This window comes from Mobula birostris, chromosome 23 (genome assembly GCF_030028105.1).
Source record: "Mobula birostris isolate sMobBir1 chromosome 23, sMobBir1.hap1, whole genome shotgun sequence".
Lineage (NCBI taxonomy): Eukaryota > Metazoa > Chordata > Chondrichthyes > Myliobatiformes > Myliobatidae > Mobula > Mobula birostris.
The window spans coordinates 31,246,092-31,273,771 of NC_092392.1; the positions used below are offsets into that span (position 1 = coordinate 31,246,092).

At 43.1% G+C, this 27,680-nt stretch overlaps 1 protein-coding gene across 1 annotated transcript in view; it reads right to left on the bottom strand.

The window, feature by feature from the left end:
- Window positions 1-5,638: 5,638 nt before the first annotated feature.
- The window catches only part of panx2 (pannexin 2), a 54,335-nt gene continuing 32,293 nt past the window's right edge, over window positions 5,639-27,680 (bottom strand). The window contains exons 2-3 of the mRNA XM_072241859.1: window positions 22,110-23,546; window positions 5,639-6,000 (exon numbers count right to left, since the gene is read on the bottom strand). Coding sequence (XP_072097960.1) covers window positions 5,639-6,000; window positions 22,110-23,546 — 1,799 coding nt within the window. The remainder of the gene's footprint in view (window positions 6,001-22,109; window positions 23,547-27,680) is intronic.

The following is a 27,680-nucleotide window of genomic DNA, read 5'->3' on the forward strand; positions in this document are numbered from 1 at the left end:
AGTGAGGCTTGTATTAAATAGAAACAATTTCACTCCAGGGAATGTGGACTTACAGAATGGTGGACCACACCCTGATACCAAGCAATGGTCGGGAACAGGATAGTGGTGATAAGTTGGAGGATCCATATATTGGGTAGAAAGGGGCAGGGAAGGAGTGTTTTGGCATCTTGATGCTATATAGATGCTTTTCAGGAGATGAAATGAACTTTTATAATGGTGGAGGTTCCTGGGAGAATGTGCTCCATTTTTATTGTTCTCCTCTTCCTCCAGTTCTTCCTCTGCTTGTTGCTCACTGTACAATAGCCCATCTCCATTCTGGAGAACCTGGAAAAAAACTGTCCCTTTAGCTGGTATGTGTCAGACTGCTTGATGCCTCTACCTCCTGACACCTCTGATTAGCCAGCTGCCTGGAGTTTTAAAGCAAGACTAATGACACCCATGCAGAATATCACCGGTGGTGTCTCAGTGTGGTATGCACAGAAACACTGGATAACAACAATCTCATCTAGCGCACTTCTCCAAGAGGACCACAACCTTGTTGAGGTTGGGAGAATTGCATGCCTCAATGACCCGGAGAACAATGCCAGCTGGAGTCAGGGTTTCAAGCCTTGGCCCATGCCAAACAGGTCAAAGGTTAGAGGCCAGACTAGGAGTGGTCCATCAGTCCCCCTGGGTTCAGGGGTTCAGCTCAGGGCCAACAGCCCTGACTGGTCAAACAAAACTGTTGCGGAAACAGCAATGAAGAATCCTTTCGCATCTGTGTGCGACTGTATTCCTGAGTCTCCTCCTGGGACTGGCACGGCCAACAGTAGTGGCACAATGAAGGAAGCCATGAACACCAGACAGACAGAGATGCAGGTCCTTTATTGTGGCGTAATGGGCAGAAAGTATGTAAATCATTGAGCACACAATTGATATGATGAAGATTCTCTTTAGTTTCCTTGGCAGGCAGAAGGTACAAATGTGTAAGAAGATGCATGTCAGATTCCTTGGAGGTTCCCTGATCTTCAGGAATTCCCCATCTGGTGTTTAGAGGTTCAACCAGTCACCCATGACTTTGCCTACTGCCCATTGCTTGGCATCAATTCACATTTCAGCATTCTAAACCTGTGAGAAGTCCACTTATCAGGCTAGAAACTGATCTCAGTGAGTTATTTGCATTTGGAGGTCCGAAGAACTGAAGCTTTGCACTCGAGCATATTGCAAAGCTCCAGTCTGTGCTCCCCTGTGAAATCACAAACCTCGACTCTGCCTCCACAGAAATTCTGCACAGTTTGACCCCAAAAGCTCCAGCAAAGGAGGAGGCTGGTTGGTCAGATCTCTGCTCTCACAGCTGGGGTGCTGATGCCTCCACAAAAATCGCAGAGGGGAAGACTTGTTTATTGAGACACTAGAAGCTCCTGAAGAATGCAGACTGAGAAGTGGAAGCACCTTAATTGGAGCTACACCCACAAAACGCTGAAGAAACTCAGCCGGTCAGGCAGCATCTACGCAAATGAATAAACAGACAATGCTTTGGGCTGAGACCTTTCTTCAGGACTGGAAAGGAAGCGGGGAAGATGGCAGAATAAAAAGGTACAAGGAGAGGAAGGAGGACTAGCTACAAGGTGATAGGTGACAGGTGGGTGGGAAAGATAAGGGGCTGGAGAGGAAGGAATCTGATAGGAGAGGAGAGTGGACCAGAGGAGAAAGTGAAGGAGGAGGGGTGACGGGGGAGATAGTAGGCCAGTGAGGAGAAGAGATGAAAGACCAGAGTGGGGAATTTCATTGGTGCATCTGTCCTATCCCCTTTATCTTTTTGATGGTGCTCAAAGTCTTTTCTGCTTGCATCAAAGTTCTGTGCTCATTTCTGCAGGCCCAGAGGACAATTAAGTGGCCATGGCTGGTGCATCCTCCTGAGTGTGTAGACTGAGTAAGTGTTCGTAGGCACCCATTGGATTACCAGTTTGAAGTAGGTGGCTGCTCATTACGTAGTGCCTCTTGTGCCCAAGACAGACTTCTCCAATCTCTCCCTGTGAGTGCAGACTGTGGCTAGGATGCCTGTCCAAGCCTCAGGTATTTGACTGCCACACTGCTCCAGGAGTATTAAGTTGCTCATCACTATCCAATGTATCTCATCTACATTGAGAACTTGGGGAGTCTGGTACCCTCCAAAAGAACTGAAGCTTTGCACTTCACTGCGGTCTTGCCACTGCAGGGTCCTCACCTCCTTCCCTGTCTCCCCTGGTCCACTTTCTTCTCCTATCTGATTCCTTCCTCTCCAGCCCTTTATCTTTCCCACTCACCTGGCTTCATCTATCACCTTCCAGCTAGTCCTCCTTCCCCTTCCCCCAGCTTTTTATTCTGACATCTTCCTCCTTCCTTTCCAGGCCTGAAGAGGGGTCTCGGCCAGAAAAGTCGACTGTTTATTCATTTCTGTAGATGCTGCCTGACCTGCTGAGTATCTCCAGCATTTTGTGTGCATTGCTTTGGAGTGTTTGTCTTTTTCTCATCCTCACAAATGCTCTGCCCTGATTTTTATATCTTCTGTTTTTCTTTTCATGGGGTAAGTATTGCAAATTAGAAAATCCATCGGTTCATAAAATTGCAGTAACTGTTGCTATAATTATATGTGTTAAATCTTTGATGTTATCACAAAGAAAGATGTTGTTAAGTTACTTGTTTACTTTGGATTGGATTGTTTATGCTGACTTTTACATCCATCCATTTTAACTTGAGATGTATCTTTGAGTCTGGAGGTGTACCTGGAAGCAATCTGGAATCAAATGAGTACAATGTCACATCATCTTGTCTTGAACGGCTGCGTTGAAGGAGGTAAATCAGCATCTTTCTCTTAAGCCAGGGGTTCCCAACCTTTTTTACGCCATGGACCAATACCGTTAAGCAAAGGGTCCAGGGACCCTAGGTTAGGAACCTCTGTCTTAAGCCATTAATGTTTGTATAATTTCTTCTACAAAGACTATTGCCCTTATTTGGTTTTGTATAAAAACAATGTGTTTGCTGGTTAATTTTGCATCTTTTTGGTGAGTTTAGTTTTGTGATATTAGAAATATTTATTTTTGGATTGAACTCTATCAGAATAAACAACTAAATTTTTCAGTTACAGAATGGTGAATGACAATTGGTAAATGCACACTGGGCATTGAAATTAGTGGGAAAAGTGAAGTCAGTGGTTAAAAAACACATGGAGCACTTGGTTTTATAAATGGAACTTTGAACTTTTGAACTTTGAATGGAAGTGAGAGCATAGCATCAGGGACAACATGACAAACTTTTATAAAATACTTGAAACTTACTGTGTTTTTTCACTCATTTTCTTGCCATTTGTGCAATTTGTTCTTATTTTCCACATCGGGTGTTTGATGTTTTCTTTGAATGGGTTCCATGTTTAGCTTGTTTCGTGGCTGTCTGCAGGAAGACGAACCTCAGGGTTGTATGCTGCGTACATACTTTGATAAGTTTCTTTGACTTTGACTTTGAACAGCCTTTACTGGAGCATTGTCTCAAGTTTGTGGCATTGCACTTCAGAAAAGACCATAAGACCATAAGATATAGGAGCAGAATCACACCATTTGACCCAATGAGTCTGCTCTGCCATTTTATTACGGCTGATTCAATTCTCCTCTCAGCCCCATCTCCCGCCTTACCCACTCCCATATCCCTGCATGCCCTGATCAATGAAGAATCCATCAACCAATCTATCAAAAGGTATTAAACTTTGTGGAAAGGATCCAGCAGAGAATTACTAGAATTAATCCAGTGTCAGGGATTTTTATTACATATATATTTTCTTCTGATATAAAAAGAGGCATTTTACCCTATGAGTATCTACCAACTTTCAGATTAGACCCACTGATTGTATTCCTCTGTTTAATCCTCTGTAACCTGTTCACTCACAGATACACATTGATTCCATCCTCCTTCCTTCCCCTCCTTCTTGCTTCTCTATCTGTCACCATGCAGGATCATGAGGATCTCTGCAGCGGCAATGCTAGCACTATCCAAATACCAGCATTCCTCAGCATTTTACGATCCTGCACTTACACTTAGACCATAACACCATTAGACATAGAAGCAGAATGAGGCCACCCGGCCCATTGAGTCTGCTCCACATTCCATCATGTCTGATTTACTATCCCTCTCATCTCTATTCTCCTGCTTTCTCCCCGTAACCTTTGACACCCTGAGTAACTAAGAACCTCAACACCTCCCCTTTAAATATACCAAGTGAGAAGGTGTCCACAGCCGTCTGTGGCAATGAATTCCACAGATTCGCCATTCTCTGGCTAAAGAAATTCCTCCTCATATTTGTTCTAAATGGATGTTCCTCTGGTCTTAGACCCCCCAACTAAAGGAAACATTCTTTCCACATTCATTCTGTCTAGGCCTTTCAATATTCTTCCCCCCAACCCATCCATTTCTTCTAAACTCCAGTGAGTACAGGCCCAGAGCCATTAAATGCTCCTCACACATTAACCCATCCATTCCTGGAATCTCCTCTGGACCATCTGTAGTGCCAGCACAGCCTTTCTTAGATGAGGGGCCCAAAACTGCTCACAATACTCTAAGTGCGGTCTGACCAGTGCACTGGGTCCAGAGCTGAAACCAATCTGCCCATCTAAATAACTCTAACCATTTTGTTAGAACGCTATAAAACTCTAGTCGGTAATGACACGCTAGCGCACTATGCGTTAAATTCTGTTAAAGCTAGGCTGAATTTATTAATTGATATCAAGTGAGACTATTCTGCAACAACAATTAGACCAAAAGCACAGCTGAGATGTGGAATACTACTAGATCAGTGAAGTGGAGGTACTGGCCGTGACTTGCTGGTTACATTCAGAATGGCGACTTTTGCATCCCATAGACAATATTTATTGCTATCCTTCACTTGTAGAGCGGATGCATTTGTGCTTCCTAAGAAACGGAATACAGAAATACAACGCCACTCTACTGATTTGGATAAAACTTCCATGAAATAAAAATGTAAGGCGTAAAAGTCCTTAGAAATGTAACTGAAAACTGGAGGTTTCAGCTGCTTTGGAGTTTTGTGATTCTCATCTCTGTTTATTGCATTTTTGTCCTATGAAGCAGTTTTCTCCTCCTGTAGTGATCTACTATTAAAAATGTGTAAAAATAAACTGTGTAAACATTTATTGGTTCTTTATTGGTATCTCGAACAAAGAACCAGTGAAGATTCCTTCATTCTAGTTGCTCTGACCGTATCTTTCCAGCAACACTGGCATGTTCATGCACTCTGACAGAAAATCTCTGCCAATTATAGTTCATCAACCATTCGCCCTTAAACTCCAGTTTTTTGTCCATCATTTCTTCGTCACATCACATTGCTGACAGTTTTAGGATAGATTTAAAAACCCAAAATACAATTAATAAAGCTAAGCACCATAAAGTTTGTTGAGTCTTGAGAGCTTGTTGACTTAAATATATTTTTTCTGGGTTAGGAAGCATGCCTGTTGGTCATCTTGCATCTAATGAAACCACATTGACACATAGTGTGTACTATTTGCATTATGCATTACCTAAAATGATGGAGAGATTATTACTTGTGCCAATGTCATCTTTCAATGATGCATTATCAGCCTTATGAGAAGAATGACACTACAGCATACCTAATATGCTAATATTCTATTGTGCTAACCATTACTACAGGATCTTCAAAGTTAGTGAGTAATATCTTCTCTGGTGAACGTATGGATAGATCCTCTGTATTTGCAGAGGAAATTACTTTAGCATTTAGCAAGCTGGGGGCAAATGCTTCATCTTCGTGGTCTTCATACAGCGTCTGAATATTCTGGATGTCGATGAGTGGGAGGGTAGGGTTACGGTTGAATTGTGATCTTGCTTCGCAGATATCTTTTTCTGCCGTAGGCAAGTTGTTCGTGAAGTTGGTACCGTAAGGTCTACTGTCAGGTAGCGTTAGGCAGCTCTCTGATGAACATTTAATATTGCTTGTAGCACCTCCTTCAAACAGATTACTATCTATGAGAAATAACTTGTTAGAGTTCAAACAGCCATGAAAAAAAACATTGAATTTTCTTTTTAATATTTGCATTTGATTCTTAACCATTATAATTACAATTAGATAAATCTGCAGATCAATATGTATAATTCAGCATATATATCAATGTTAATCATTACTTCAGGTTATGAGAATGTAACAATCGCTTCTGTTTTTGCAAAAAAATTGAGATTATGGAAGTAACATTTTTACATATGGAAGTAAGATCTTAAATCTTGGTGCAGGACTATTAAAGTAAAATATAAATAGAACTCTGTAAAAATAAAGAAAAACCCTGAGTTAGACAAAAAAAGTATAAAAGTACACATCTCATCAACATTAAAAACCTATTATACACTCTCTGTCATATGATGTCTCCTTGATCTTGCCATTTACGATGGACTCTCTAATTCCAGCAATTTTCGTCCTTCATCAGAAACATTTCCTTATGCCTTCCAACACCATGTCATTATGAACTGAAAATTGCAAAATAATCCCCCCCTCAGCTCACATGGAAAACATATTGAAAACTCCTGCAGCCCAGAATTCAAATTTCCTTGTGTCAATTTTATTCTTATCCATTTCTCAATATGCTTCCCAACTCCTCACCTCAACCTTTAATTACATATCCCAAGCCTAACACATTCTCTCTCCTTAAGGCCATTCCCCTTAGTATGGTCTCAGTAATAGCAGAACTGAGTGTAGATGATCCCAAACTGCTGAAACTGTAATTAGATTTATCTGTGGCCTGCAGTAAACGAATAACACGGCAGTAGATTGAACAGAAATGAGCTGAAAATGAATATCCTTGAAGTGTTTCATTGACTTTGTGGTTAGATCTTTTATAGTCTGTGATTTTTGCTCGTTTTTTTGCTATTTATGCGATTTGTTTTTTTTTTATACATGGGGGGGTGGTGTTGATGTTTTTCTTTGAACGGGTTCCATGGTTTTCCTTGTTTCATGGCTGTAAGTGGGAAGATGAATTGTACGGTATATGCTGCATATATACTTTGATAATAAATCATTGAAGCCAAATTATAAGTAGGACCGTACTGTATAACCATAATTTAAGAAAAGAAAATAAGGATGCGTTTGTATAGACTGTTACGGAGCTTGCATTGTCTGAAGAAGATACATGAAGAAATTGACTTTCAGGTGAATATGTTAACCTTGTCAGTAAAGAGAATGTAATGCCCTGTTTAAGATTTCTACTGCTATGCTGTGAGGTATATTTTTATTTTAGCAATATCCTGCAAAAGCAGCGTGTAAAAGTGTTTTGGCTTCGGCCAAAGATACAGAGCCATTTTGCTGTGTGAGCCAATCGGGTCTGCCATGGTACATGTTGTAACTTTCTGCCCAGTGGGATGCAATGGAAGATTTCAGAGAGCTGGGAGGAAGTGCCAATGCTCCTGAGTTAGTCAGTTCATTCAAGATGGTCTTGTTTGAACTGTGGCTGGTGTCTTTCACACAGAACATGGGTTCAGCATGTGAGTAAAATGATACACCTGACTACTCCAGAAACGAGCTCCGATGTTTATGTGCACATTTGGATTGGCTTAACTGTAATAGGCCCTTTTATTTTTCTTTTCTTTTTCTGTTAAATGTTTGTTAAAGTTGAAATATTGGTAAATATATTTCATTTGTAATTTTATGCTGGTGTTATTTTTCTGGAGAATGATAACTTGCATGGGGCAGTATTCACACAGTATTCACTACAATTAATGTTCCTCCCTGGAACCTTCTAACTTCCCTGCTTGGTTGAACCCAAATCATACTGACCCTAGCTGTGTGTTGCTTATGGAAGGGTGGCCTCCCCACTGCTGAGTCACATGGCTGTTAGCAGAGTTAGTTAATGAGCCAAGTTTGTATACAAGCATAGGTGGCGGGTGGGGGGGGGGTGATTGCAAGAATAAAATACTATATATCTATATCTAGTGATGTCATTTCAACAAGACACCTGAACAGCAGAGCCAATCTGGGCTTGGAAAAAGTAATGTGCTTCTTATTCCATCACTGCTCCAATTACCCACCCAATCCGGGTTTTGCTGACATCCCAAGGATGATCTTTTAAAATGTTCTCCAACTTTCTGAAACGTGGGCCTTCCAGCTTAGGTAAAAGGAAAAAGGCATAAAAGACCAGTGGTAGTCATGCAGTTCTGTGCTTGGTCACATCAGCAGTAGAAAGAAATATGGGCATTACAACCACATAAATTCTACCGTTCCATCATTGAATGAAATCATGGCTGAACTATCACATGATGACCACGCTTCTGCCTAATCCCATTTCTCCTGGTAACTGGCAGACCATCCACCTTGCTCACCGCAGCAGATCTGTTGCTGCTGTGGTGACAGTTTCTGAACCCACAGCTCCGTCTCATTGACGGACCCTAAGGAACTAGTTCCAGGGGCTTGAAATGAGCTCCCCAAAAGGTAAGTGGACTTCAGCAACAAATCATCCTTGTAATGATTTCATATCTGAAATAATTTTTAAATGCCACTGCATTTCTTCATTTGCTAGTTGTTGGAGTGGTATGTTTGCATTTATTTAGCGCCAGGAACTTCACTTTTCTTAATTGCAGGACCTCTACTTCTGCAGTATCAGAGGGTATATTTCCCCTACAGTATCACTTCCTTTGGTCATCAAAGCTTTCCTTTCACCTTGAGTTCCTGTCTGCCCGGAAACAGAATTACTCCATAAGGTGTGCAAAAGTTCATGCTGAATAGATGTTTTTTTTTCCTACTGCAAAAGACTATTTTTATTAAGAGGGGGATTCTCAAAGCAATACTTGTAGCTTTGCTTTAGGCTCTTGGTGTGCAAGTCTGTGATGAGGGTCAACAAAGTTATGTTGTTACATTATTGCCAAAGCAAAGTTGTGACATGCAGTTTTCAGATATTTATTGATGTGCAGCGGGATCTGCTGCCAAGCTGATATACCCGAATGTCTGCTGGAACTGTGAGCAGAATTTCCCGGTGGCCAACCATTTTTATTCCTATCCTCATTCCCATTCTGACATGTCGGTCCATGGCCTCCTCTTTTGCCATGAGAAGGCCACTCTCCGGGTGGAGGAACAACACTTCATATTCCGTCTGGGTAGCCTCCAACCTGGTGGCGTGAACATTGATTTCTCCTCCTGGTAAACCTCCCCCTTTCCTTTTCTTCTATTCCCCACTATGACCTCTCACCTCTTCTCTTCACTTGCCTATCACCCCCCCCCCACACCTTGGTGCCCCTCCTCCTTCCCTTTCTCCCATGGTCTACTCTTCGCTCCTATCAGATTCTTCCTTCTCTAGCCCTTTACCTTTCCCACCCATCTGGCTTCACCTATCACCTTCTAGCAATTCTCCTTCACCTCCCCACACCTTTATTTATTCTGGTATCTTCCCCCTTCCTGTGCTGAAGATGAGGTCGCTGGTTTATAAACAGAGGCAATGTATAGTGAGGAGAAGTTGTTGATAGGGCAAAATTGCAGTCAACAGGATGAGTTGCAATGTAAAAGGTGGACAAAATTGAGAAGGATGAATACAGGACTGAAAGTGTTGTACTTGAATGCGTGCAGTATACTGAATAAGGTAGATAAGCTTGCAGCACAGTTACAGATTAGCATGTATCATGTTGTAGGCATCACTGAATCATGGCTCAAAGAAGATTATAGCTGGGAGCTTAATATCCAAAGATGCACATTGTATCAAAAGGACGGGCAGGAAGGCAGAGGGGGCGGCGTTGTTCTGTTGGTAAAAAATGAAATCAAATCTTTAGAAAGAGGTGACATCGGGTGGGAAGGTATTGAATCATTGTGGATAGAGCTAAGGAAATGCAAGGATAAAAAGACCCTGGTGGGAGTTGTATATAAAGTTGTATGTAAGGTCTACAAATTACAGTGGGAAATAGAAAATGCATACCGAAAGGTCAATGTTAAAATATGCAGGTAGATTGGGAAGGTAGGTTGGTGCAGGATTCCAGGAGGAGGAATTTCTAGAATGCTTACGGAATGGCTTTTTAGAGCAACTTGTGGTTGAGCCCACCTGTGGATCAGATATTCTGAATTGGCTGTTGTGCAATGAACCAGAGTTGATTAGAGAGCTCAAGATAAAAGAACCCGGAGGGGAAAGTGATCATAATATGATTAAATTCACCCTGAAATTTGTGAAGGAGAAGCTGAAGTCAGATGTATCAGTATTACAGTGCAGTAAATGGAATTACAGGGGCAGGAAAGAGGAATTGGCTAGAATTGATTGGAAAACAATACTGGCAGGGATGACGGGAGAGCAGCAATAGCTGGAATTTCTGGAAGCAATTCGGAAAGCATAGGATATAGACATTCCAAAGGGGAAGAAGTATTCTACAGACAAGATGACACAACCATAGCAACAAGGGAAATCAAAGTCATCATCAAAGCCAAAGAGAGGATATAATAGAGCAAAAATTAGTGGAAAGTCAGAGGATTGTGAAGCTTTTAAAAACCAACAGAAATCAACTAAAAAATCATAAAGAAGGTAAAGATGGAAAACAAAAGTAAGCTAGCCAATAATATTTAAGAGGATACCAAAAGTTTCTTCAGATATATAAGGTGTAAAAGAGAGGCAAGAGTGGATATTGGGTCTGCTTGATAATGATGCTGAAGAGGTAGTAATGGGGGATAATGAATCGTGGATGAACTGAATAAGTATTTCGATAGGTTTCAATAGATACATTTAATGTCAGAGAAATGTATACAATATACTTCCTGAAATTCTTTTTCTTCACAAACATTTTGTATAATTCTTCACTGTGGAATACACTAGCAGTATGGTGGAAGTTCCAGGTGTCAGGAGGGCATGAAGTGTGAGAAATTGCCTTTTCTAGAGAGCAGGTTCTTGGGAAACTTAAAGGTCTGAAGTTAGATAAGTCACCTGCACCAGTTGGTATATACCCCAGGGTTCTGAAAGAGGTGGCTGAAGAGATTGTGGAGGCATTAGTAATGATCTTTCAAGAATCACTAGATTGTGGAATGGTTCCAGAAGACTAAAGAATTGCAAATAGCACTCTGCTCTTCAAGAAGAGTGAGAGGCAGAAGAAAGGAAACTATAGGCCAGTTAATCTGAACTCAGTGGTTGAGAAGATGTCAGAGTCGATTGTTAAGGATGTGGTTTCAGGGTATTTGGAGGCACATGATAAAATAGGTCATAGTCAGCATGGTTTCCTCAAGGGGAAAAACTTGCCTGACAAATCTGTTGGACCTTTGAAGAAATAACAAGCAAGATAGACAAAGGAGAATCAGTTGATGTTGTGTACTTGGATTTTCAGAAGGCCTTTGACAAGGTGCCACAACGAGACTGTTTAGCAAGTTATGAGCCCATGGTATTACAGGAAGGATTCTAGCATGGATAAAGCAGTGGCTGATTGGCAACTGGCAAAGAGTGGGAATAAAGGGAACCTTTTCTGGTTGGCTGCCAGTGACTTGTGGTGTTCCATAGGGGTCTGTGTTGGGACCAATTCTTTTTACATTATATGTCAATGATTTGGATGATGGAATTGATGGCTTTATTTCAAAGTTTGCAGATGATATAAAGATAGGTGGAGGGGCATGTGGTTTTGAGGAAGTAGGACTTAGTCAGATTAGGAGAATGGGCAAAGAAGTGGCAGATGTTGGGAAATGTATGGTTATGCACTTTGGTGGAAGTAATGAAAGGGATGACTATTTTCTAAATAGAGAGAAAATACAAAAAAATGAGGCACGAAAGGACTTGGGAGGATTCTCTAAATGTTAATATGCAGGTTCAGTCAGTGGTGAGGAAAGCAAATGTGATGTTAGCATTCATTTCAAGAGGACTAGAATATAAAGGCAAGGATGTAATGTTGAAACTTTATAAGACACTGTAGAGGCCTCACTTGGAGTATTGTGAACAGGTTTGGGCCCCTTATCTTAAAAACAATGTGCTGACTGAGAAGAGGGTTCAAAAGAGGTTCACAGAAATGATTCCAGGATTGAATGGCTTGTCATATGAAGAGTGTTTGATGGCTCTGGACCTGTATTCACTAGGATTCAGAAGAATGAGGGGTTACCTAATTGAAACCTATCAAATTGTGAAAGGCCTTGATAGAGTGGATGTGGACAGAATGTTTCCTATGGTGGGAGAGTCGAAGATCAGAAGATACAGCCTCAGAGTAGATGGGTGTCCTTTTGGAACAGATATGAGGAGGAATTTCTTTAGTCAGAGAGTGGTGAATCTGTGGAATTCTTTGCCACAGGCAGCTGTGGAGGCCAAGTCTTTGTGTATATTTAAGGCAGAGGTTGATAGATTCTTGATTGGTCACTGCATGAAGAGATAATGGGAGAAGGCAGGAGATTGAGGCTGAGAGGAAAATTGGATCAGCCATGATGCAATGGTGGAGCAGACTTGAGATTCTTCTCCTATATCTTATGGTCTTCCTTTCTACTCCTGAAGAAGGGACTGAACCCGAAATGTTGACTGTTTATTTATTTCCATAGATGTTGCCTGATCTGTTGAGTTCCTTCAGCATTTTGTGTGTGTAGCTCTTAAGTAGAACCATGTTTGTGCCTTCATTCACCACAATATATTCCCAAATCAAGAACCTCCTCTCCTGAAATATATGAGATTACCAAGGGGTGAGTAATACACATTCTGGAATGACATCTGTCACATCTTCATCATCATTATGTGTCTGTTTTCAAATGACATATGTAATCATGGTCTTTTCACGACCATGATTGTTCTTGGCAAATTTTTACAGTAGTGGCTTGTCATTGTTCTCTGCTGGGCAGTGTCTTTACAAGATGGGGTGACACCAGCCATTATCAATACAAGGTGTTATATCCACATAATACTTTTATTTCCTTTCTGTTCTTATCAGCTGCTGAAATGAAACATGTTTCCCTTGATGATTCCACACACGGCTTCCTTCACATCCCTCTGGCTTCCTTCTTCATCCTTCTGTTTTCCGGAATACACGTTGCTGTTATGAAGTTCAAAAATCCCTCAGCAGTATTGGACTGAATCAGCTTTAATATCACTGCATATGTTGTGAAATTTATCGTCTTTGTGGCAGGAGTACAATGCAACACATAATAATAGAAAAAGGTTGAATTACAGTAAATGTGTGTGTGTGTGTATGTTAAATAGTTAAATTAAATAAGTAATGCAAAAATGAAAATAAGAAAGTAGTGAGGTGGTGTTCCCGGGTTCAAAGTCCATTCAGTAATCAGATGGCAGAGGGGAGGAAGAAACTGTTCCTGAATTGTTGAGTGTATGACTTCAGGCTCCTACAGCTTCTCCTAGTGTTAGCAATGAGAACAAGGCATGCTCTGGGTGATGGGGGTTCTTAATGATAGATGCTGCCTTTTTCAGGCATCGCTCCTTGAAGATGTCCTTTATACTACGGAGTCTAGTGCCCATGACGGAGCCAGCTAAGTTTACAACTCTTTGCAGCTTATTTCAATCCCCCCAGCACCCCATACCAGATAGTGATACAGCCAGTTAGAATGCTCTGAAATGTACATCTACAGAAATTTGCGAGTGTCTTTGGTGACATACCAAGTCTCCTCAAACTCTTAATGAAATATAGCCGCACAGCTGCATTGATATGTTGGCCCCAGGATAAATCCTCACAGATGTTAACAGCGAGGAGCTTGAAATTGCTCACTCTTTCTGCTTCTGATCCCTCTATGAGGACTGGTGTGTGTTCCCTCATCTTACCCTTTCTGAAGTCTACTATCAGTTAACAAATAACTGATTTAGCAGATCATTTGGTTGGGTGGTTTCAACAACTCCTTAAACAACACACTTTGAATCTAAGTCTTAGACGATGGTCAATTTTCAAACTATTCCACTGTCTTTTTCCATCTTTTTTATTTTGGTTCTTTTGAAATGAAACATTTTCCTTATTTTCTTCACTCTCATAATTCTTTCTTTGTTCTTCCTACTGCTCTTCATTTTTGTCGTCCTGTCTTACTTAAGTAAATTTCCAGACCAAAGAGGCCTGACTTTTTATTGGCATAAATGCTTGAAGGAAACACGATACATCAATAAGACTCTTTATAAATAAAGCAAACAGATTTTATAAATGAATTCTTAGAGCACAGAAGTAAGGGTATGACTCATAGATTATTGCTGAATTAATTCAGAATATTGGGAAGCAAGTATAGGAAAGGATACCTTGGAGGAATTTCAGTGGAGAATACTGAAATGGTATTGGGGATAAGGAACTTTAATTAGCAATCTAGGGTGTTCTATTAAGAGAGGATGAAAATGTGATTTGTCAAGGGTTTTGATAGAATTATTAAAGGGAGTTCTTTTCACTCATAGCAGAGTTGGTAACCAAAGGATTTAATAGAGTCAGGGCAACTGAAAAGTTTCTTTTTAACATACATGGTGATTGTCTATCGTCTCCAACAATGATAGGAAACCGATGTGGGGGAGTTTTAAAATGTAAAAGCTTTCGCACTTGGGCAGTTCCTCTCTCTCGACCTCAGAAGTCTGGGTCCAGTGATACAAACAAACATCACAAACTGGGATCTTCCTTGGTTGCAGCGGATGACTGTGTCTTCTGTGCTTTGTTGTGCCCTTCGTTCTCCACAGGGTGTTTCAGTACCACCTTCCTAGCACAGCAATTTGGAATATGCATATGAGATGTTTGTGAATGTCTCAAAAAAAGGATGAATATATTTAATAAAAACATTCCAGGACTCTTAAAAAGAAAAGAAAATTGGAAATAATTTCAAGGTTCTTTTAAGGAGCTACAACTGTACAAATTATTGTCCTTTTCAGGAGCATGGTTCTAAGATTCTTCTCAAGCCACACATCATTTTTCTTAGTTTCTTCCATTCCACCTGTTCCATTTTCCGTATTCTGCTGCGTCTTGTTCCCGTTTGTCACTGTGGCACTTCCTCCTTTCCCTGTAAAGAACCGCAATGTGAAAGTGGGTGGGTGTGTAGCTGAAGTTGGTAAGGACAGGGGAGATCTTCCCCTGCACCACATGTGGAGCATTGGAAGGAAGCAAAGGCATCCACTCACAGAGGAAGGTCTTCAAGAATGCGGAGCATGAGATGCCATGTCAAGAAATGTAGAGGAGGCTTGACTCAACGGCAGGGCATTGGAAATTAATTAGTGGTGAGCGATATCTTTAACAATAAACTGCAAACAACAAGCCACCAGAGGCCACAAAACAAGAGGGAGCAGATACTTAACATGACAAGACAACAAGGTAACGGAAGGCTAGGGGAAAACTAGTTGAGGCTGGCTGGTTCATATGAGTGAACAAGGATTGTGGATGAGTGTTGGGTTTGAATAGGTTGCAAGTGATTCCTGTTAGCTGGGTGGAGACTGGGAGGTGCTTGCCTTTGCAGGCCTGACAGGACCACCCACACCCCATGGCCAGCACCTGACGGTCCAGGACGATCCAGATGGGTCCAGTGGAACACCTTGATGAGCGATGGATCCAAGATGAAACTGGATGGCACCCAAAACCTCTCCTCTGGGCTGTACCCTTCACAATTGTCCAGCAGCTGCACACCCCATCCACGATGACGTGAATTCATCAGCCAGCAAACCATGGTGGACGTCCTTTCACCATCCTTGGTTCCGAAGGTGCGGGCCCAGTGGGTAGAGTGGTCCATGGAGAATGGGCTTGAGGCAAGACATGTGGAATGCGGGTATGATCTTGAAGGATAGTGGCACCTGGAGACGATAAGTGACTGGATCGATGTGACAGATGACCTTGAAGGGAACGAAGAACTGGGGCGAGAGCTTGCAGGAGCAGATTTCGGGTGGACAGCCAGGCACGGTCCTCAGGCCGGAGCAGTCTGGCTGGGTACTGCTGGCAGTTGGCCTGGCAGCAGTAGGCATGGCTGGCAGCTAGGATGGCTCTCCATGCCCTCTACCAGGTATTCCAGCAGTAGCAAACCAGGGCAGCGATTGGGACATCCACTGTTGTCTCCCCTCTGAGAAACAATGGGGGTTGGTAGCCGTGAAGCACTTCAAAGTGTGACGTAGCCGTGGCAGAGAAGGCGGCTCAGCCTGAAGCAGATACTTCTTCTATGTGGAAGGGTTCGAGGTGGCAAAGCATCTGAAAAGATTCTCCACTTGCTGATTGGCTCTTTCTGACTGTCAGCTGGTCTGCAGATGATCGTCAGGGGACAAACTCACTGAGGTACAGAGGAGGGAGTGAAGGTTTGCCAGAAGAAGGAGATGAATTGTGGGCCCTGGGCTGACACAATGTCCTCGAGGAAGCCGTAGAGGTGAACTACATGGTGAAGACCCAGGTCCACTCTATTAGTGGCAGATGGGAGTTTGGGGAGTGGGCCACCTTAGAGAACCGCTCCACCACAGTGACTCCATTGGAAGGTGGTAAAGCCTGATGATTCTATGGTGATTCGGGACCCTGGAAGCCGAGGGACCAGTAGGGGCGGAAGGACTTGATGTTCCCCTTCAGCCAGTGTCTCCATTTCTCCAAGGCCCATTTGATGTTCCCCTTCAGCCAATGTCTCCATTTCTCCAAGGCCCATTTGATGTTCCCCTTCAGCCAATGTCTCCATTTCTCCAAGGCCCATTTGATGTTCCCCTTCAGCCAGTGTCTCCATTTCTCCAAGGCCCATTTGATGTTCCCCTTCAGCCAATGTCTCCATTTCTCCAAGGCCCATTTGATGGCAAGCAACTCCCTGTCTCCTACACAATAACAATGTTTTATGCAGTTGTACTTGTATGAGAAGAAGGCATAAGGGTGTGTCTTCTCCTCTGGTCCTTGCTGGAAGAGGGTGGCCTTAGTGCCCACATCTGTAGCATCAACCTCTACCACAAAAGGACCAGAGGGGTTCAGATGGAAGAGAATGGGAGCGGTGGTGAAGTCGACAATGGCAAACGATTTCACTGGGTCCACGGTTATGCTTTAGGGTATAAGGATGTAACCAGGAAGGAAATAACTGGGGTGTGAAACTGGCATTTTTCTAACTTGCAGTACAGTTGATTTTTGAGGAGACACTGAAGGACTGAATGGATGTGACAAATGTGGTCTTGGGGTCCTTGGAGAAGATAAAGGTGTTTCCCCGGTAGACAAACACAAACCTGCGTAACGTATTTCAGGGATCTCATGAATGGAGGCTTGGAAAACGGCTGGACTGTTAGAAAGTCTGAAAGGTATCACCAAGTACTCGTAGCGGCATCACCAGGTATTCGTGGTGGCGACTGGGTGTTATAAACGCCACCTTCCACTCATCCCTGGCAGATGCAGATCAGATTGTATGCACTCCATAGATGCAGCTTGGTGAAGATTTGGGCCCAGCAGAGTGTTTACGAATGCACCATCCATCAAAAGGAGAGGGTAGCAGCTCTTGATGGTGATTTTGTTGAGTCCACAGTAGTCAATGCAGGGACAAAGTCCCCCAACTTTCTTCTTGATGAAGAAGAATCGTGTACCGGCTGGGGACAGAGATGGATGAATTAATCCATCGGTGATTTAGTCATTCACGGTTTGGCTCTCAGGAAGGAAGGGGGAGAACAGATAACTTGGGGGATGGACAATGTTCAGGAGGAGGTGTATCTGTGTGGCTGCAGGGTGCTTGCTTTTCTTTTACTGAAAGTGATGGCAAGGCAGTGGTACTCCTGTGGGAGTTTGCTGAGGTTGAGGGTTTACAGGGTGAAGTTCCCTGAGGTTGCAGCCATGTGGTCCAGCGGGTGGGTCCCCAGCAGTGAGCCAGATGACCAGGCAGAGTGAGGGTTGTGAATGGAGAGCCGGAGGTAACCCAAGAATAGAGGAGTGTTGGGTGAGTGGATCAGGAGGGATTGGATGGATCCAGGGTGCTCTTCGATGTCCGTGTGCATTGTCTGTATGCGTGTTCTAACCAAGGGACGTCTGTTACTAACCGTGATACAGAAAGGGTGTGAGATAGATTTGGAAGCTGCACAGATAGAGTCTGGTCCAGAAAGCTGCCTGCACCGGAATCCACTAGAGCTTCTTGTGTGCATCGAGCCATCGGGGTGTGGGGGAGGACAGAGACAGCAAGTTAGGCTATGGTGCTGGAATAAGGGGTGGGGTGGAGGTTACCAGCTAGAAGGCTCCTTGTCTCTACTTGAAGGTGCCATTTCCTGGATGCAGTGGGCATTTGATGTGTGGGTGATCACTGGCTCTGTAGTAAGAGCACAAGTTGTTTCTGCACCAATGATCACGCTCTTGGGAGCTCTCCCTATCTACATGGGTACTGGAGGACTTTCTGATGAGGGTCCTGCAGCCTGAAATGGTTCTGGATACGAAACTGGGGTTCTGGCTGATGAGCTAGAGGATTGTTCCATAAGACGTTTGTCAACACGGAGGGCCAGAGTGATGAGGCGTTCAAGATCGGTGGACATCTCACTTCTTTCAAGCTCTCTGAGAAGCTGCGATGGTAACGAGCCAGCAGATCTTCCACATTCCAGCTGCACTCCGCTGTGAGGGTCCTGAATTCCACGGTGTAATCCAGCACTGAGCGTGAGGTTTGATGCAGGTGAAGCATCCGATCCACTGCCTCCCGTCCACTTACTGGATAGTCAAAAACCCGGTGCATCTCAGCGATGAATTCCTCATATTTATTCAAGATGGTGGTCTCATTGTCCCAATTAATAGTGACTCAGGCCAGAGCTCGAGCAGTCAGGAGAGAGATAATGCAGGCAATCTTGGCTTGATCCATAGAATACAGAGACGGCTAGAGCTCGAAGTGCAAGATGCACTGGGACAGGACATTGCAGCATCGTGTTGAAGATCTGTTGAAGCATTCAGCACCGGGGTTCCAAGGGAGGAGGCTGGCTGGCATGGGGGTTGCTGTAACGAGATGGAGAGTGGGTTGAGAGTGGTGAGTGGATGGTCAATGGTTTCTTCTGGCTTCTGGATATGTGTGTTTGTTAAGGCAGACAACTTCCTTTCGGCAAGCAAACTCTGCAGGGTCACCCATCTTATCAGAAAACGTAAAGCAGGCTTGATCCAAGCACAGAGAAGTGGAGACAATTTAGCAGTGAGCAATCAGTTTAATAAAATAACAAGCCACAAGGGTCCACAAAACAGGTGAGAACAGGTATTGAACATGACAAAGCAACAAGGTAACTGGAGGCTAGGACAACTGGTTGAGGCTGGCTGGTTTGATGGGTGAACTAGGACTATGGATGAGAACTGGGTTTAAATAGGCTGCAGGTGATGATTGGAAACGATCGCTTAGGTGACTCCTATTAGCTGGGTGAAGGCTGGGAGGTGCCCACCTGTACAAGCCTGACATGCCAGGTGTGGCATTTGAAGCAGACTGTGAGTTTTGCAGTAAGGAGTGTGAAGAAATGTCACCAGTGATGAGAAACACCCAAATAATTACCTGAATCATGAAAACAATTTCACTGTATGCCAATTTGAGCCTTTATCACATGGTCGATAATAATACATGGAATGTGGAACCGCACCGCACAGTACAGGCCTTTCAGCCTACCATGTTAAGTTGATCTTTTAACCTTTCCTAAGGTCAATCTAACCCTTCCTTCCTGCATAGCCATCCATCTTTCTTTCATCCATGTGGCTTAATCAGAATTTCGTAAATGTCCCGAATGTATCTGCTTCTATCACCACCCCTGCACACCCTGTGTAAAAAATCCTACCTCTGACAACCTCCTACACTTTCCTCCAAGCACCCGAAGTTAGGCCCCTCGTATTAGCCATTTCTACCCCTGGAGAAGGAGCTAGCCGTCCACTCTATCTATGCCTCTCGTCACTTTTATTTAGCAATAAAGTGCAGTGTAAGCCCTTCCAGCCCTTCCAGAAACAGCACCTCAGCAACCCCATAACCCCGATTAACCCTGACTTTAATCACAGCACAACTTATAATGACCAATTAACCTAACCAGTATGCCTTTGGACTGTGGGTGTTATTGGAGGACTCGGGGAAAACACGTGCATTCCACGGGCTGAAAGGGGACTCCTTACGGAGCAGCACTGGAATTGAACTCTGAACTCTGGAACGCCCTGAGCTGAAATAGCATTGCGCTAACTGCTATGGTGCCATGGCAACCAATCACCTTGTACGCCTTCCTTGAATCCTTTACATCAGAAATTGTTCTGCGCATGTTGACTTGATTTGTTTATATACAAGAAGGCCTCTAGAGATGGTGTCAGTTGATTGGATGGGGAGAGTGTAGGGAGATGTACAGAAACTGTAAGAATGGATTAAGGCAACTTGAAGGAATGGTGATGATATCTCCTGGGTTGTCAATGAAACTCCAGAATAGTTGCCGATTATTTTATGAGCTGTGCCAATGCTTATTGTCATAAAGGTTTTGTCCTTCAGCACGTGTGGTGGGTTGGGTGTGCAACAAACCTACGAACTTATTTGAATTTAATTGAAATAATTCTTTTTGTGAAACTTGACTGCAGGTAACTGAAAAGAGATGAGATGTTTCTACACAATGAAAACTAAACAACCTAGACCATCATTTGGAGGTTACAAGAAAAACATAGTGATAAGAAGGAAATAAATTAGATAGCATCAATTATAAGACCATAATACCATACAATATAGGAGCCCATTTGGCCCATCGAGTCTACTTCACCATTTCATCATGCTGATCCATTTCCCTCTCAGCCCCAATCTCCTGCCTTCTCCCATCACCCTTCATGCTCTGACTAATCAAGAACCTATCAACCTCTGCCTTAAAAATACCCAATGACCTGGCCTCCACAGCCACTTGTGGCAATAAATTCCACAGATTCTCCACTCTCTGGCTCAAGAAATTCTTCCTCACCTCCATTCTAAATGGACGTTCCTCTATTCTGAGGCTGTGTCCCCTTCCAATCGGCTCCTCTCTCATGCCTCTGTAATTCCCTTTACTCCAGTGTAATACTGATACATCTGACTTTATCTTCTCCCTCTCAAACTGCAGGGTGAATTCTATCATCGTATGATCACTGTTCCCCTAAGGGCACTTTTACCTTAAACTCTCTAATCAATTCTGGTTCCTTGCACAGCACCCAATCCAGAATATATAACCCCCAGTGGGCTCAACCGCAAGCTGCTCTGAAAAGCCATCTGGTAGGCAATCCACAAATTCAACCTTTTGGGATCCAGCACCAACCTTATCATGGATTTATTTCTTTAGAGATACTGCGCCTTCCGGCTCTTCTAACTGTACCATCCAGGAAAACCCGACAACCCTAATTTAACCCTAACCTAATCGGGGACAATTTACAATGACCAATTAACCTACCCAGTATGTCTTTGGACACTGGGAGGGTACCAGAGCACCTGGAGAAAACCCACGGGGAGGACGTACGAAGACTCCTTACAGAAGGTGCCAGGATTGACCTCCAATGTCTGGAATGCCCCAAGCTGTAATAGCATCGTGCTAACCACTCCGCTACTGCGGCACCCCAAAAACTGATTTACACAGGACTCACAATCATGGTCAGAATATGAAGTATTATTATGAATAATTTGATGGTCGAAAAAGAATTGTTCTTCTGAAAAAGTACAGGCTTCTTTGGTTAAGAATATAGGCTTTATATGTTTGGATAATAGTCCACCAAAAATTTGTGACAACCAGTTGATGGCAGGCTCTTTGCACTGATAATGCAAAATACTTGTATTACCTCTTTGGTAAGTTCTACTCCAAACTATGTCCAATTTGAAGATTTCTATTGTTTTCACCATGCAACAGAAAGGGTAATCCAATTTGGAGACTTCGTACCTTACTTTGTGTGGACGAGGAGCACTCACAGTGGTCCTGGAATGAAATCCCAATGGGAATAGCACCTAACCCATCACCTGAACCTCAGGCCCAGTAAACGTCATGGACCACAACCTCATAACCAGCTTCAGAGGTAAAGATCTATTTGATATGATTCTGTAATATCTAGATTATGCAATTGAAGTATATAAGGCAAGGGGTTCCCAACCTGGAGTCCATGGACCCCTCGGTTAATGATAGGGGTCCATAGCATGAAAAGGGTGAGGAACCCCTGATATAAGACATCCTGAAGAGATAGTCCAATGCATAGTTAGCAAGTAACCACAGTCAAAACATTACTCTCCAACTGCCCAAATCCTTTAAGACAATTTCTGTCATATAATATTCAGTAAACTCACACTTCACCTTTGATAGGAGATGCCACGTGTGACAGCATGTTCTCTTCTGAATGCAAGAAGTCTCCCTCTTGACTCATAGATGTGCAGCTTGCCTGATTTTCAGGCTTTGTCTTTTTGGTGTTAAGAATATAAGGATGAACATCCAAAGACAAGTGTCGACTGTGCTTCTTCTCACTATTAGCAGAGATGCTCCCTTCGCTTTTATTGGACGGTTGATCTTGGAAATACCTTGGAGTGGAGTCCAGGAGAGGAGCTGCAAGACTGTCCGTTGCCATCTTGCGCCGTACTGGTTTGGGCTTTTCTCCTTTGTTGTTCTCAAACTTCAAGGCAGCCGAAGGCTCTTTGAAAGGCTGGTGCAGTGGGTTTGTGGTTGGAATCCATTTCATTTTCTTTCTGGGCCTCTTTATGATCAGTTGCTCGTTGCCGTCGATGTCAGCTGGGTCGACACTGGGGTCAATTGTCTGAATTCCTGCATCCCTCATTGTTGGAGTGACATCGTGGTTGGATTGGGCCAGAGCAGCCAGCAATTGCCTCACAACGTTGTCGTACATTAGATCGCTCTCATTTGTTATGAAGTCCAAACGGTTCAGTGATTTGATATGGTCACGGTTTTCATTGCAAAACATTGCTAAAATATTAATGTCACAAAACTGTGACTTCAGCCACTGTTTTTTAGTCTTGATTCCAACCTTGTGTAGTTTATCAAAAATAAAGTTGGACTTTCGAACTATAAAAAGGTGGATGAGGTTTATCAGAATGATGAGGTTGATGAAGCAGAGCAGAACAATGTCTACAATGGCAATGATGCGCTGCATCTGCACCGATGGAAGTTTGCAGTTGACCCGGACGTGGAGCATCTCATTGCTGGACAAGTCTGGGGGCTCCCCCAGGGGGCAGGTGAATTCATTCTGCTTCTGATTCGCGAAGTATGTACAGAGATACGTGATTGGGATGACACTCAAAAATACAACCGACAACTGCCTCGAGAGATACAGTCTAGCCAAGAAATTGCTCTGCCCCCGCTGCTCCAAGTATTTCTCAAAGAGGTTTTGCTCTGGGCTCTTCTCCTTCTCGGCATTTTCAATTATTTCCCTCTTTTCCTTTTCCGTGATGCCCGCCCCTTTGGACTGGATCTGCTTCTCGATCTTTGGAGCCCGGCCCTCGGCAGCCCGGTGATAGCAGTTGTCTATCTCCTGAAGCAGGAAGTTCAGTTCGGAAGTCAGCCTGGTGGACGCGAGGAATTCCCATCCCAGGACAGGGATGTACATGATCCCAGCAAAGGCCAGTAGTGCATAGGGAAGGAACTTGTGTTCAAACAAGGAAGGCCTCTGGCTGGCTTCTACCCCTGGCACAGCATCCTTCAGCTCAGTCCAACAGTAACCCCTCGCGTACAAAGCCTGGTCGCGGGTGAAATTGCTCGGCGTGTAACAGTATATTGACTCCTCTGTGTAGCAGAGAGAAAAGTCACAGTTGTACTTTAAAAAATAACTGTCAAAGGTGTTCTGTAAAAGAAATATTTTAAATAACACCATCAATTATATAACATTTTATTTCTTTATGTTGACATCTGCCCTTAGACCTAATCACAAATCATTATTTATTACAGTGCCAATAGACCTAGACCCTTCCAGTCCTTTGAGCCACACTGCCCAGCCCAATGACAGGACAATTTACAATGACCAATTAACCTACCAACCGGCACTGTGGGAGGAAACCGGAGCACCCGGAGGAAACCCACGCAGTCACGGGGAGAACGTACAAACTCCTCACAGCCAGTGGCAGGAATCGAACCAGAGTCACCTGTACCATAAAGCGTTGTGCTAACCAGTATGCTACCATACTGCCCTCTATTTTATTGAGCTCTAATACTGTTAGGCATGGAAGTTCAACTACGTAGGGTGCTCAATAACATCTGATGTTGAAATTAGAAGAAGGATTCAGATTGCTAAGTTTGAGCATTTGAGCAAGGTACTAGAGAATAACATAATCTCTATGGGCATGAAGCTCTGACTGTTGCAGTGCTTCATTCACTTCACACTAACATATGGAAGCATAAGTTGGACAATATCAAAGCAAAATGAGGGAAGACTTGAAGCTGCAGAAAATGGGGTTTTTGAGAGGAAAAATGGAAATATTATGGAAGGACAAAGTAACAAATGAAGTGTTGTAAAAAGCTGGAAAATTGGAATTTCTGGGACATTTAGTGAGGAAAGAGAAGCTCAAACATCTTGCAGCGACGGGAAAAACTGATGGAAGAAAAAGTTGTGGTCGACAGCACCTGACATTCATGAGCCACATCAAGAGATGGACAGGCAAAAGTCTTGAAGCGTTCATTAGAACTTCTTGGATTAAAGACAGATGGAAGAGCTTGATTGCCCACATCATATGACATGGCACATAATAATGATGACTGTTATGCACATTTTAAGCTATAGTCTGGTCTAAAATTACATCCTTTAGAATATATGGCTCAATTGATTTAACGAAGTAATTGCATTTAACCTTTTGTAGGGAAGGTTCCTGTTGCTAGGGATACAGATTTGTTTTATAACTTGATTATTCTCTGATGTATGAGCCTGTGGAAGGAATGCTTTGTTGGGAGGGAGTTTCTATTTTTCTACCTCCATTCAATAGTTAACTTTCTCCAGAAAATCCAGAGTGTGTACGTGGTTGGTATCGTGGTGCAGCTAACGGAGCTGATGTCTCACATCTCTAGTGAAATCTGACCCCTAGCATTGTCTCTGTGGGGACTACACCTTCTGCCATGACCAGGTGCTCCATTTTTTTCCCACATCCCAAAGACACGTGGGTTGGTAGAATAATTGTCCACTGTAAATTGACCCTCAATGTAGTGTTGAGGGGAATGAGTGAAGAATAGGTTACAGGAGAATTAGTGTGGGAATAGGACTGATCTATGAGCCATGTTAGGTTCCATTGGAAAGTGACCTCCTTCTAGTCGTTGTGAAATATAGAAACCTTGGAATTGTGACGTGGAGGTCAACAGTAAGGAACATACTGGAATCAATTATTAAGCCAGTGATGACAGGACTATTGAGAAAAGAAATTAATAGGATTGGGTAAATGAAGTGGAAATTACGTTTCTAAAATCTGTTAGAGCTTTTAGAGGTTATATTGAGCAGAAAAACTGGGGTTGGTGGGGGGGGGGGATCAATGGATGTGGTGTATTTGGATTTTCAGTGAGGCACCACCGGACCATTACACAAAATTAGAGTAGGCAGTGCTGTGGTTAACATATTAGTGTGGGTTCAGGGTAGGGGCAGATGTTCAAAGGGATCTGAATCACTGCAGATAAATCACTGAAGTTTAACCTGAACATAGATCATGCTGTTGGAAAGGCAAATGATATGTTGGCCTTTACTGTAAGAGGATTATTGGACAAGAGGAGGGACACCTGGCTCCAAATATTTAAGGACTTGTTATGACTGCATCTGAAATATAGTGCACAGATCTGGTCCCCCTACCCAAGGAGGGATATAATTGCAAGAGAGGGAATGCAGCAAAAGTTCAGTGTATTTATTCCTGGGATGGAGGGTTTGTCATTTAAGGAGAGATGAAGCAGGCTGGGCAGATGTCTTCTTGAATGTAAAACACTAAGTGGTATTCGCATTGAAACATACTAAATTCTTATTGGGGTTGATAGGGAAGATCTAGAGTTGATGTTTCTCATTGGTAGGCTGACCAGAACCAGAAACAAGACCATAAAGCTATAAGGTGTAGGAGCAGAATTAGGCCATTTGGCCCATCAAGGCTGCTCCACCATTTCATCATGGCTTATCCATTTTTCCTCTCAGCCCTAATCTCCTGCCTTCACCCCGTAACCCCCCAAGTCCTAATCAATCAAGAATCTATGAACCTTTGTCTTAAATATATGTAAAGACTTGACCTCCACAGTTACCTGTGGCAATGAATTCTACAGATTCACCACTCTCTGGCTAAAGAAATTCCTCCTCATCTCCATTCTAATTGGATGCCCCTCTATTCTGAGGTGGTGCCTTCTGGTCCTAGGCTCCCCACCATAGGAAGAAGCCTCTCCACATCCCCCCTATTGAGGCCTTTCAACATTCAGTAGGTTTCAATTAGATCACCCCTCATTCTTCTGAATTCCAGTGAATACAGGCTCAGGCCATCAAATGTTCTTCATATGACAAGTCACTTAAACCTAGAATCATTTTTGCGAACCTCCTTTGAACTCCCTCCAGTTTCTGCACATTGTTTCTAAGATAATGGGCTTAAAACTGCTCACAATATCCAAGTGAGGTCTCACCAGTGCTTCATAAAGTCTTAACATTACATCCTTGCTTTTATATTCTAGTCCTTTTGAAATAAATGCTAATGTCATAATTCCCTTATTCACCACAGATTCTACCTGCAAATTAACCTTTAGGGAATCCTACACAAGGAGTCCCAAGTCCATTTCCACCTCAGATTTTAGTATTTTCTCTTCATTTAGAAAATAGTTAACCCTTTCATTTCTTCTAAAGTGCATGACCATGTACTTCCTGACACTGTACGAGGGGTGATTGATAAGTTCGTGCCCTAAGGTAGAAGGAGTCAGTTTTAGGAAACCTAGCACACTTATTCTTCCTACATTCACACACTTAGTCCAGTGGTCGTGGAGCATACGGATCCCTTCTTGTAGGAGTCAGCGTTTTGGCCACAGCAGGGGTGATTGATAAGTCCGTGGCCTAAGGTAGAAGGAGATGAGTTATTAACTTCAAACTTTCTGCATTTGAACTGCACATGCATGTAATGAGAGCTGTATAACTCATCTCCTTCTACCTTAGGCCACAAACTTATCAATCACCCCTGCTGTGGACCACTTCTACAAAGAAGGGATCCGTATGCTTCACGACCGCTGGACTAAGTGTGTACATGTAGGAGGGGACTATGTTGAAAAATAAATGTGCTTGGTTTTCTAACACTGACTCCTTCTACCTTAGGACACAAACTTATCAATCACCCCTCGTATTCCATCTGCCACATCTTTGCCCATTCTTCTAATTTGTCTAAGTCCTGCTGTAGCTTCTCTATTTCCTCAAAACTACCTGCCCCTCTACCTATCATCGTATTGTCTGCAAACTTTGCAACAAAGCCATCAATTCCATCATTCAAATCATTGAAATATAACTTAAAAAGAATTGGTCCCAACACAGACCCCTGTGGAACACCACTAGTTACTGACAGCCAACGACAAAACGCTCCCTTTATTCCCACTCTTTGCCTCCTGCCAATCAGGCACTGCTTTATTCATGCTAGAATCTTTCCTATAATACCATGGACTTGTAGCTTGTTAAGCAGCCTCATGTGTGGCACCTTGTCAAAGGCCTTCTGAAAATCCAAGTACACAACATCAACCGATCCTCCTTTGTCTATCCTGCTTGTTATTTCTGCAAAGGTCCAACAGATTTGTCAGGCAAGTTTTTCCCTTGAGGAAACCATGCTGACTACGACTTATTTTATCATGTGCCTCCAAATACCCTGAAACCACATCCTTAACAATCGACCCTGACATCTGCTCAACCACTGAGTTCAGATTAACTGGCCTATAGTTTCCTTC